We start from the raw sequence: 12,954 nt of genomic DNA on the forward strand, positions 1-12,954 counted from the left end.
CCTGTCATAAAAAAAACAGGCAAGGATGTTTATTCTCACCACTATTATTCAGTATAGTTCTTAAAAGTATAGCTAGAGAAATTAGGCAAGTGAAAAGAAATATAAAGGATACAAATAGGAAAGGAAGAAGTTAGGTTATCCTTGCATATAAATGATTCGATTCTATACTTAGAACACCCTAAAGACTCCACCAAAACACTTTAGAACTGATAAATTAATTCAGCAAGGTATCAGGATATAAAATCAACAATAAAAATCCATAGCTTTACTAAACTTCAGTAATGAACTAGCTGAGAAAGAAATTAGGAAAACAATTCCATACACAATAGACTCAAATAAAATAAAATACATAGGGGGGTCAATTTAACGATGGAGGTGAAAGACCTCTACAATGAAGAATTTTAGAAAACTGAAGAAAGAAATTGAAAAAGACACCAGACTATGGAAAGATCTCCTATATTCATGGATTGGCAGGATTAATATTGCCACGATGGTCATATTGCCAAAAGCAATTTACAGATGTAATGAAACCCTCATAAAAATACAATGATCTTCTTCACAAAACTAGAAAAAAATCCTAAATTTTGTATGGAAACACAAAAGACCAAGAGAAGCAAAAGCAATCCTAAGAAAAATGGATGAGGATGGAGACATCATGACACCTAATTTCAGATTATATGACAAAGCCATAAAAACAAAAACAGTACTGTACTGGCATGAAAATAGAAATGGTGACTATTGGAATGGAATAGAGGACACAGAAATAAACCTGTACTACTGCAGCAACCTGATTTCAGGCAAAGGAACCAAAAAATACACATTGGAGAGAAGAGTCTCTTATGCTACTAGAAAATCAGGATATGAACTTATATAAGACCAAAGCTAGATCTCTCCTTCTCACATTGTAAAAAGTCAGTTTAAAATGGATCAAAGTCCAAGAGGTAGGACTGAAAATGTGGAAACTGCTAAAAGAAAACATGGGGAAGCACTTGGAGCCATAGACACAGGCAAAGATTTCCTAAACTGGAATTTTTTAAATAAAAGTATAATAACCTAATATTAAATGTTAAACACTAAATCAATAATCACAACCAATAAATGTCAGCTTTGAGATTTTTTTTAAAATAATAAAACAGTTTTTTTATTTTAAAGACAATAATAAAAACAATAAAAATGATACTGAAATTCAAAACAAGATGATAGGAAATTAATAATGATTATTATATTGCATATTATTATCTTCACAGTAGATGCTCAGATTACCAGATATAGGCATGTAAGATTGGTCAAATAACATAAGAACTAACTATTCCTTTCAATGAATTAACAGAAATTAGTAGTACAATCCTTCCTTCTTTTCTCCTTTCCCCCATCCTGTTACTTTCTCCTTTTTGAACAGTCTCTTCCCCTTTCACAATGTCTATTGTACCTTTTGAATCTTATTTATTTTCTTACAGTAATCTTATTTAGTTTCTTACAGTAGGGAGACAGTATGATATTTACACATGTGCGTCTGATGTATTTCACTTATGAGTATGGTCGCTAGTTGCATCCATTTATCTATAAAAGCCTTGCGTTTATCTTTCCTTATAGCTTAGTAATTCTCCATTGTATAAAAATGCATCTTTTTATCCATTCCTCAGTTGATGGGCATGTACATTGTTGTCAAGGTTTAGCTATTACAAATTGTGCTAGTGGTATGATGTTTTTAATTCTGGGAAAATACCGAGAAGGGGAATAGCTGGGTTGAGTAAGACCTCTAATACTAGTGTTCTGAGGAAACTCTACACAGATTTCCACAGTGGTTGTACCAGTCCACATTCCCCCCAACAGTGTAAAAGGGTCTCTTTTCCCCCACAGTCCCTCCCACACTTGTTATTGATTAATATTTTGATATTAGCCATTTTTTCAGGGGTGAGATATAATCTCAGCATTACTTTAGTTTGCGTTTTTCTGTTGAACAATGATGTTGAACATTTTCTCATATATTTATTCACCATGTGTATTTCTTTATCTGAGAAATGTGTATTCATCTCAGATGCCCATTTTTGTATTAGGTTGTTGAATTTTGGGGATCTGATTTTTTATACTTCTTTATATGTTCTAAATAGAAGTCCTTTGTCTGAGGACAGTTGGCTAAATATTTTTCCCAATTCATAGGTTTTCTTTTTACTCTGTTGGTGATTTCTTTTGATGTGCAAAAACATTTTAATATAAGATCGCTGTTATTGATTCTTTGAAGCATTTCCCATGCAGCTCAGTTTTTGTTCATGAACACTCCGCCTACCCCTATGTCTTCAAGATTTTTACCTACTTTCATTTCCAGTAGATTTAGTGTTTCTATTTTAATATTTAGATCTTTGATGCATTTTGAGTTAAGTCTAGTGCATGGTGAAAGACATGGGTCTAGTTTTAGTGTTTGGCATGTGGAAAGCCAGTGTTTCCAGCACCATTTATTAAAGAGGCTATCTTTCTTCCAGGGAACATGTTTGGCTGCTTTGTCAAAGATAAGATAGCTGAGTGTGTTTGTAGTTGTGTCTGCATCTTCTAATCTGTTTCATTGATCTTCAGGTCTGTTTTTGTGCCAGTAGCATGGTGGTTTTGTCACAGTAGCTTTGTAGTATAATTTCAAGTCAGGAATTGTGACACCTCTTGCCTTACCATTGTTGTCCAGGATTGCCTTTGCTATTTTAGGTTTCTTCTGGTTCAAGATAAATCTTAAAAATGTTATCTCTCCATCTGTGAGGTATAATAATGCTATTTTGATTGGAATTGCATTAAATCTGTATAACAATTTTGAGAATATGACTGTTTTCACAGTGTTGGTGCTTCCTATCCATGAGCGTGAATATCTTCCAATTTTCTGAAATCCTCTTCAATATTTTTTTTCAGAGTGCTGTAATTTTCATTGCCTAGATATTTACTTTTTTTTAGATTGAGTTCTAAGTATTTCAATTTGGGGGATGTTATTGTAAAGGTGTGGTTTCCCTAATTTCTCTCTCAGTGAGTTTGTTGTTTGTGTATAGGAATGTGATCAATTTTGGAGTATTGAGTTTGTATACTGTACATGACTGTATTTGGTTATTAATTCTAGTAGCCTTTTTGGTGGAGTTTTTGGGGTATTCTATGTAGAGTAGGATATCATCTTCAACTAATGATAATTTCACTTCTTTCTTTCCTATCCTTCATCCTTTTATTTCTCTCTCTTGTCTAATTGCTCTGGCTAATGTTTCCAGAACTATTTGGAATAGGAGTGGTGACAGTGGATATCCTTGTCTTGTTCTTGATTTTAGTGTGAAAGCTTTCAGTTTTTGGCCATTTAGTAAGATGTTGGCTGTTGGTCTGTCATAGATGGCTTCTATCAGATTGAGGTAAAGACCATCTATCCTGATTTTCTGTAAGGTTTTCATCATAAGTGTTGGACTTTTTCAAAAGCTTTTTCTGCACCTATTGAGATGATCATATTAATTTTGTCTTTGGCTCTGTTGATACTATATATTACATTTATTGATTTGTGTATATTGAGTAGTCCCTGCATTCCTGGGATGAATCCCACTTGGTCATGGTGTATAATTTTGATGATTTACTACGTGGTGTTTGCTAAAATCTTATTGAGGGTTTTTGCATCTATATTCATTAAGGAGATTGATCTATAGTTTCTTTTTTGTTTGGGTCATTCTCTGGTTTTGATATCAGGGTAGTACTTGCCTCCAGGAATGAGTTAGGGAAAATTGCTTTCCTTTCAATTTCATTACAGAGTTTGAGGAGGATGAGCCTTAAGTCTTTTCTATATTTCTTGTAGAATTCAGTGATGAATCCATCAGGACCTAGTCTTTTCATTGTTGATAACTTTTAAATTATGTTTTCACTTTCATTAACTGATATTGTATAATTCAGAATTTTAATATCCTCTTGATTCAGATTTAGTAATTCATACATTTCTAGAAATCTATCCATTTCTTTTGTGTTTTCCATCCTATGGGAGTAAAGGTTTTCAAAGTAGGTATTACTGATATACTAAATTTCCACAGGATCTGTAGTGATTTCAGCCTTTTCATTCCTTACTGCATGAATTTCAATTTTTTCTTTCTTTTTTTGATAATGTTGGCTAGGAGTTTATCAATTTTCTTTATTCTTTCCAAGAACCAACTGTTTGATTCATTAATTCTTTGTGTTGTTTTCTTAGTCTCTATTGTGTTAATTAATTTCTCCTCTGATCTTTATAATTTCCTGACTTCTTTGGGCTTTGGGCTTTTTCTGTGATGATCTTTGTGAATTTTGGTAATAGGTAGCTATATCACTAGTATCAAGGTTTTCCTAGGAAAAGTCTGTCCTTCAGGGATATCTTTTATGCATAGAAAATTCTTATTTGTGTCTGTCTCAAGATCCTACATTCCCACTGAATTGAGAGTGGAATGTTGGCTTCTGTTTGGCTCTGTCCCCAGTCTTTTGGTGTAGGGTCTGGTTAGGTTATCACCCCAGAGCTTCCCAATATTGTTACACAAGGAAGAACAACTGATTACAACAGATGTGACAGCAGTACAATTAGCAATAATGATAGCAGCAAGCACAATTTAGACATTGACAAACTGTGGTAACTTCTAGTTTTGTGCTTTAGATTTTAGAAGCAAAGTTTATAGTTATATAACAGAACCAACCTTACATTAGGAGTTTGTAAGCAAAGTATTTTCCCTTGTTGGAGTAGATTTACCAGGGTTGCTGTGTTTACAAGCCAGTTGCTGTGTTTTAGACACTTCTCATGCTGGCTACCCTTCCCGTAGAGTAGGGGGATGGGTGAAGTACCTAGTTTTCTCCAGAAAGAGTCTTCCATGATGGCAGAGGGGTGGTGGGTGGGGACACTACCCCTCCCCTAAACCAGAGTTAAATTGGGCTGCTGGGCCTGGCATGGGAAACTAGTCCTGGGCAGTAGTCTCCCACACATATTGTTTGGCACATATAAGCTTCACCTCTTCAATTGGAGCCACCGGACCTTCTTTGGGCCTCTGCCTTTCCAGCTTCTTGGGTTAGAGTGCTATGTCTTTGTCATGTGAGATCTTTCTGTATTGAAAAAGGATAAGAAAAAAGTGGAATGTCATCTGTCAACTGTACTAAAGCATTTCCTTGCTCTTACTTATCGGCAACTATCCCATGGAGGGTTCAGTACTACCTGGTCCATTGAAAAGCATTTGCCATTTTCTCTGCTCAGACTCTCACAATACCTTGACTTCTGTATAGCTGCTACTGTCTCTTCCCTATTTTTGAGCCTCCTTTTCCACTTCACATGCTCACTTTCTCATCAGTCTGGCTTTGAACAGTTCTGTCCGTTCTCTTCCTTACAGTTGACTCCTGAGCCAACATCTTTAAACTTGGCCTTTCTGACTCCAGCATTTCTAATTAACATCTAGATATTTCTTCCTTGCTAAACATATTCTGCCTACACTCAGCCACTGAAATAAAACATCTTGCTCTTTTAAAACAAGCATTACCTTCCAATACCCTTATTTCTGTTGGTGTAACAAAGGTGTGTGTATAGTCATGCAGTTGTACTTTGAACAAAAGCACGTGGCTGGAGTGTTAGTGAGAACTGAAACTACATTTGCATGTGATATTTTTAAGCACAGAGCTATGTCAGTCCTATTAAAAGCCTTTCACCACCTCCTCCATGCAGAGTGGACAACTTTGTCTAATTCACCAAAAGATGGCCCATAAATATAGTTGAAGGCCCTGAGGGTCCTCACCTTTTTTCCAAGTCACATATTTCAGAAACTCGTAGTCTCCATCTTTCTTCCCTTTTTCATTCTAAAATATATTATGCTGAGCTCAATGCTTTCTTTTCATCCACTCTACCAGGAGTCCAGTGCAGCCCAATGCTTTGTCTCTCTCTCTCTCTCTCTCTCTTTTTTTTTTTTTTTTTTTTGAGACATGGGCTCACTATGTAGTTCAGGCTGGCCTTGAACTCACTTATTTAGCCCAGGTTGGCCTCAAACTCACTTCAGTCCTCCTGCCTCAGCCTTCAGAGTGTTGAGATTACAAGCATCCATCACCACGCCCAGTCCAATGCTTTATCTCTGAATTATTTTCATTTCATTGTTTCTCATCCTCTGTGTTCTTTCTCAGCCAAGGATTTTCTTCCCTTAAAACACAAGTTTAGTTTATCTTTTCATTTAAGTGCTCAGAAACCTCAAGGACTCTCTAATGCCTATATGTCTTGGTTACTTTTCTCTCATTTCTGGGACAAAAAACCTGATGCCCAAAATTAAGGAAGGAAAGGTTTATTTTGCTTACAGTTTGTGGAGGTTTCAGTCCATACTTGGCAGATTACAAGGTAGACTGTCACATGGCAGAGAGCTATAGCTCATGGCGACAGAACACAGCAAAACAACAAGCACAAAAGCCAGCAATGGGGGAGGAATGGCCTCAAGCAGCCTCTTGCTCTCCCTTACATATGCAAACTATCCACCCCAGGGCAGGTGCAGCTCTCACACCCATAATCAATCAAACTCTAAAAGCCTGCCCCATGACCACATGAGGCTTTGGGGGGACACCCAGACACAAACCATAACACTATATTATCAATTAAAAGCTCCTTGGCCTGTCATTTTTCAACTGGTCATGTTCTAAAATATTTATGGTACCTAGTACCTTGCAAACACTGAGTAAATATTTATCAACTCATTAAATTTAAAATATTATAAAATAATATTCCCAAGGCTCACTGCCCACCTAAGTCCAACTAAAATCCCTTGTACTTACGTTAGGCATCATGAGCTGCATATGCATACAGAACCCATCCTTAACTGTGTCCTCTGCAGAGCCTTGATGTTGCTGATGCATTCACCTTGGGAATTATCCACACCCAGTCCCAACAGACCACTCCTGGACCTCCTCCCCATAGACTGCTTGTCCTGTACCGGAACAAATTTTCCATTTATTGTGGCTCCTGTATCATGTTCTATTCTTGTGTTATTCACCCTTGGCTTAATTCCTCCTACTAGATGTTAAGCATTTGGAAATTATAAATATTTTATTACTTGTCTCTGCCTCCTTCTGAGCTCCAGGTTTAAGAAGAAATATGTGCACAGTCATCACTGTGTTACACATGTACCAAAAGACAGGCTGACCAGTCATTTGACTTTTCAGGGAAGAGGTACTGTCACCTACAAAAGAAAAAGAACAATAATTGAATGTTTATTTAAGAGATTTGTTTTTAATTGTTTTCTGACAGCAGCTAGACCATCAGAATACATTTTGTATCACTGAGTTTAATGTACAAAATATAAAATGGAAGTATCTTATTCTTATGTTTTTATAGGAAGATGCTGAATTCCAGGAGCATGAAAAGATTCTGTCTCCAGATTTTCTTTCAACTGTGCAAATCACTGATTTACTAACAGAGAATGTAGATGGAATTCAAGAGTAAGTACTTCAGTATTAACCATCAGACATAGATCAGTTCTAATTCATTTATAAATGAACATGATATACTATTGTACATGTTAAGCTTTTTTATCATGCACTGAAATATATCCAACTCTGGAACACAAAATTGAAAAATAACTGACTTTTTGCACTGCTTGGCAGTCTTCTTAATGGGAGAAATACACTGAAAACAAACTTGTTCATACTAACTAAGAGTACAAATATATTGTCAAAGCAGCTTCTAGCGTATGGCATCTTCTTTTTCTCTTCTCTTTCATTCATAAAACTGCCAAAATGCAAAAAACATTAAGTGCTGTTTTCTGTATCATGAATAGCTGAAGCATTTTATTATTTTGTAAATCCTGGATATTGGTCATAAACCTGTGACTTTGATCAGAAATACTAAATACTCTTGATTGCATATATGTTGCTTAGCAATATAACTGAATTTATAGGAAATAATTCTAAAATATGTACATCTCACTTTTTAGGCCACTTATTTCTCAGTATATCATTTATGTAGAACATAAACATAATGTAGAACATTAGTCAGATATACTATACAACACAATTTCCTGAATGTTGTTTCTAATAATCACCCATTTTAAAATTTATCTCACTTTATAATGAAAGCCTGATTGGCCATAATGTGAGGAGAAGAGGAATGGTGGAGGGGCAGGACCATAGTGTCCTGATGTTTTGTCTCTGCGGTCCAGTCCTCATGACACAAGACAGTGTCCTGCGCCATAATGGACAGAAAGAAAATGACTCTGTCAACAGTTATGATTGGCAAAACTTACAAATACTGTGTAAAGAGCCAATTTATTACTGAGAAGGAAATAAGACAGATGTACTGGCTAGGGGAGAAGTCTGAGAAGAACAAGTTTTTTTAAGAACAAGAGCATAACACTAGCAAGCCTTTACCCAAGATGCTGTTCACCCCCAGCTCTTGCAAATTGCGAGGGCCTGCTGACCTGTGATTTGGCCACACTGCTGGGGGACTGGATCTTAGGTGGTGAATTAAAATTTCCAGTTTTTAACCGAGCATCTCATGACAATTTTATCATTTTTTATAAAAAATGAATGTTTACTGGGAAATCTGTTTCTAGGTATGAGAACTGATAAAAATGCATTTATGATGTTGACAACACTGACTCTCCTTTCTCCTTAGTTCCATGCATTTTTATGTAAAATATTTTCCATTTCCAGGTACCCCAAGTGCTTTTGATCATTGCTATGCAAAACAATAGGTAGTTAATAGTAGGCAAACATAATACAACTCAAATGATATATATTTAATACAATGTACATTTTATTTTTATTGAGTATTTAATTAAAAAGTCACATTAAATCAAGTAAAATTAAAGATGATGTTGCTCTTTAGAGTTATTTCTTACCATATTATAAGTTATTCTGTATATTGTACTTTATGTGACAATATATTTTTCAGTTACTGACTCCCTTTTGCTGTTACATACATGAACTGTGAAAAGATTTTTAATCTTTAGGGGAAGTGAGATCTAACACAAAGTAAATGATACAGAAGGTCATAGAGAAATTAGTTGGGTTCAATAGCAGTTTGGTCTATTTAAACTACCTCATTAATATAATCAATGTCATCTCATTCTTGAATAAGGTCAATATTATCTTAGGAGTCATTTCTTTATAATTTTTGTGGTACTTTTTAATGGTGTTTTTAACCAGTAATCCTGAAATATTTGCAGTATTTCAAATTGCATTATTATAAATAGGAATTATATACTTTTTAAAATGATAGAAATATTTAGGTACCTTATGACTAACATAACTATGCTAAAATTATACCATATACAAAAGTATATGCCTATTTAATTATAAGACATCAATACATTTTCCCACCTTTTTAAATTAAGAGTTGCTCTTTATGAAAGCAGCCAATCAAATGAAACATCAAAGTATTATTAGACATATTTTTGAAATACACTTTAAGCAATTAAATATCTGAGTACATTTCTCATTGTCTCTTACCTCCTATCACCAATTTTTAAAATGCAATTCCAGCTTTATCTACAGATCCTGCCAAAATCCTTTTTTATAAAAGTAGGAACTACATTAAAAATAACTTTAGATGTCAGAGGCCGTGATACATACCTGTAATCCCAGCAGTCAGGAAGCTGAGACTGGAGACAGGTGTTCAAGACCAGAGTAGGTTACATACTGAGTTCAGGGCCAACCTGGACTCCATAGCAAGACTTGGTCTCAAAATAAATGAATATATACATACATAGATACATACATAAATAAAATGACTTTGTAAACATAGAAATAGCTCCAAGACATCTTGTAATGACCTTTGTATGCATGGGCCTCTATGAGCTGATTAACTGTTGCTTTTAAGTTTCTGTCTTCTTGCCATCATGTAGAAATGAAACATGCTCCATTTCATGAACACGTAGGAATAACACAATGATGGTTTTACTGAAATTTTGTCTTACACTATAGCATGGCCTTCTCTCTTATGTCTCCTGTTCCATCTTCCTTTATATCCAAAATAAAAGCTTAAAAAATTGTCACAAACTACAGGGAGAGTTGACATTCAAATTTGAACAGTGTTTTGCTTCACATGATTCCTTTCATAAGCTGCTTTAGAGAAAAATAACTGAACAAAGAGCCGAAATAAATATTCAGCCCCACAGTTCAAGTTAAAAGGGAAGATTCAAATGGTACGAGGAAAAGAGAGAGTTCAAGGAGGGGTTTTGAGAATAGGTAAGGTGGTGGGAGATCAAAGAGATTTTGCCAAAAGATACTCAGAAAAGTAGTTGCCTTCACTCAAATAAAAATAGAAAGCAAAGACATATGCAAAAATTGAGGTCAAATATTTAATTAACAAAACACAACATGCAGATGGCAAATGAAGAGAAAGTAGAAAAGCAAACTCTAGAATCAGAAGAAAACATTAGGCAAAAGTTGATGATCGAAGAGGACATCAGTTCTGCAAAACCAGAAGTTAAAGATTAAATGATAAAATATGTAAACAAGAAACTTTTATAACTGAAGCAAGGAACTAAGAGTAAATAACAAAACTAATGTAGAACTGGTGTTACACAAAGTCACGTCAGTAATGATGGAAAACAAATTTAAGAAAATGTAAAACTGTATAGTAAAGCAATTACACTGGAATATGCACCTGCATAATGAATTAAAAAAAAATTAAATCTTATAAAACAGTGCTTTGATGTTAATATATTAGCAGGATAAAAGTTATGTATCATCTCATATCTGGGATAAAGACACCCAAAGAGGAATAGACCCTAGACTTTCCTTTAACAATTCTAGGCAGGAAAAATCAACAGGCTGACAAGTCACTAAATTTAGGAAGTAAAAAGAATATGACTCCAGTATAAAACACTACTTTAGGTTGTTGTTTAATTATGGTGACAAGGGCTGGGGATTTAGCTCAGCCTCACAGCGCCTGCCTGGCAAGTGTGAGGTTGTGAGTTCGATTCCTGGTACCAAAAAAAAAAAAAGAGCTAGTCCTAATTATGATGACAATACATTGTAAAATAAGCAACAACTCACAAAACATAATATCCATATGGCTTTATAGAAAAATATACCTCTTAGCCCAAATGGAATATGAATCAATTCTTTGGTGACTTTAAAATAACAATAACAAAGAAACTGCTAATGATAAACTGTATTATAAAAAGACTGGTATTTAACATGTGACTCATTTAAAATTAAAATAAGACCTAACGTGATAATAATAAACTGAACCAACTATTCTAGAACATCTAATGAAGATAGTGTACATATGAGAAAAAAAGAGTAACCTCATTTCCTCCTCTCATCAAAATGAAATTCACTTTGGGAGTGCTTCTTCAAAATTTCATCACACATGTAAAGTGTTAATATCCCTAAGCATGCAAAAAAACTCATAAATTCATAAGAAAAAAAGCAACCAAAAGAACACATTCAAAATGAATATAATGTAACAAAGAGGCAAAAAATACGACAGTGATTTTATAATAAATTAATAGATATTGAAATCATGAGCTAAATCCAGACTGCATTGGAATATGAAAAATCAGACCTTTTAGTATGGTATTCTTAGAAGACTAATTTGGCACTGCATATTTTTGGCACTGCGTATGGTTTTAGCAGGGAAGTTTCACAGTACATTTCACCATATCAAATACAACCCAGCAATCCTAATTTTAAAATTTGTTTTCTTCTTTTACAAAAGATCACTGGCTTTTTAGAAAAAGTCTTAAATCATTTTTCCTTATTTTAGGTTCTTAACCAGTGGAGGGCAATGAAGCCCACTGCCCATTTAGGAACATAGAGTCCCAAGACATTTTCATCATTACTTAGAGCTCTGTTTTCTTAAAAGACCTGTGAATGTATGCAGATCTTCTGCTTCCTTCTAGAATACTAATTTTTTTTTTAGTTATAGTCATTGCAAACTTTTTCCCAGTCTGCAGCTTGTCTTTGCAATTTTATTATTTTGTCTTTCACCATCCAGACATGTTTTGTCTGCTTAAGTACAGATCAATTTATTGACCTTTCACTCTATGATTAGCATTTCTGGCTTCATGTTTGAGAAATTTTGGCTTACTCAGATGTCACAATATATTTTTTATTTAAAAGTTTGCATTATTTGCCGTTAACATTTAAATATTTAACCCACCTGGATTTTATTACATTGTATAATTTTCATACGGATTGTCCCAGCACCAGAGCACAAACTTTCCTCACTGATTTGAAATATACTACTTCTGAGGGCTTCCGGCGCACAGGAAGCCACAGGTGGGGAGCGCCAGTCTTCCGGCTGGCTAGCTTCCTGCCTGGTGGCTCCCGGAGGGTGAGCCCCCAGTGCATGGGGAGCCTCGGGCAGGGAGCGCCGGTCTTCGGACAGGCGGCTCACTCCCGGCCTCGTCGTTCCCCGGAAGGAGGGCTTCCGGCGCACAGGGAGCCACGGGTGGGGAGCGCCAGTCTTCCAGCTGGCTAGCTTCCTGCCTGGTGGCTCCCAGAGGGTGGGCCTCCTTATGGGGAGCCATGTGGTGGTGAGTGCTGTTGCACGCTGGCCCTTAGGCCGGCTGCTGCCACTCAATTGAGATCATGACACAGAGAAACAGTGACACAACTGGCCAATTGCGGTTGCCACCCACGATGTGTGTGAATCATTGAAACTTTGAACAACCCCTGGGAATACAACGGGCCATACAACGGGCCACTCTTGCTCCTGCCATTGGGAACCAGAAAGGTCCAGAGCCATCGGAGGAGCAGCTGCTGAACAAGGACTCAGAGAACATGAGAATGCAGACTAAGCCCACGGAGTCAGAGGCCCAGTGGACTGGGGTCATGAGAGCCGCTCGGAAGCAGTAAACCAGGAGGACCTTGCACAATACCTGCAGAGACTCATTGGAAGCCATTCTTCCCCTGACAGTACAGGCTGTGGTGGAGCTCTGGAGAAGTCTGCAACAGGATTCCTGCTGCCTGTGCTGACAGTTGGGGAGAGGACACTAACTGGTTGTGGGGTCCCAAAGCAATGGG

At 36.1% G+C, this 12,954-nt stretch overlaps 1 protein-coding gene across 1 annotated transcript in view; it reads left to right on the forward strand.

The window, feature by feature from the left end:
* LOC102018510 (chromosome unknown open reading frame, human C10orf107) overlaps positions 1-12,954 on the forward strand; it is a 107,252-nt gene that overhangs the window by 9,043 nt on the left and 85,255 nt on the right. The window contains exon 2 of the mRNA XM_005385945.2: positions 7,313-7,416. Within this exon, the coding sequence (XP_005386002.1) occupies positions 7,313-7,416 (104 nt within the window). The remainder of the gene's footprint in view (positions 1-7,312; positions 7,417-12,954) is intronic.

The sequence above is a fragment of the Chinchilla lanigera genome, unplaced genomic scaffold (assembly GCF_000276665.1).
Source record: "Chinchilla lanigera isolate Chin_1 unplaced genomic scaffold, ChiLan1.0 scaffold00024, whole genome shotgun sequence".
Taxonomy (NCBI): domain Eukaryota; kingdom Metazoa; phylum Chordata; class Mammalia; order Rodentia; family Chinchillidae; genus Chinchilla; species Chinchilla lanigera.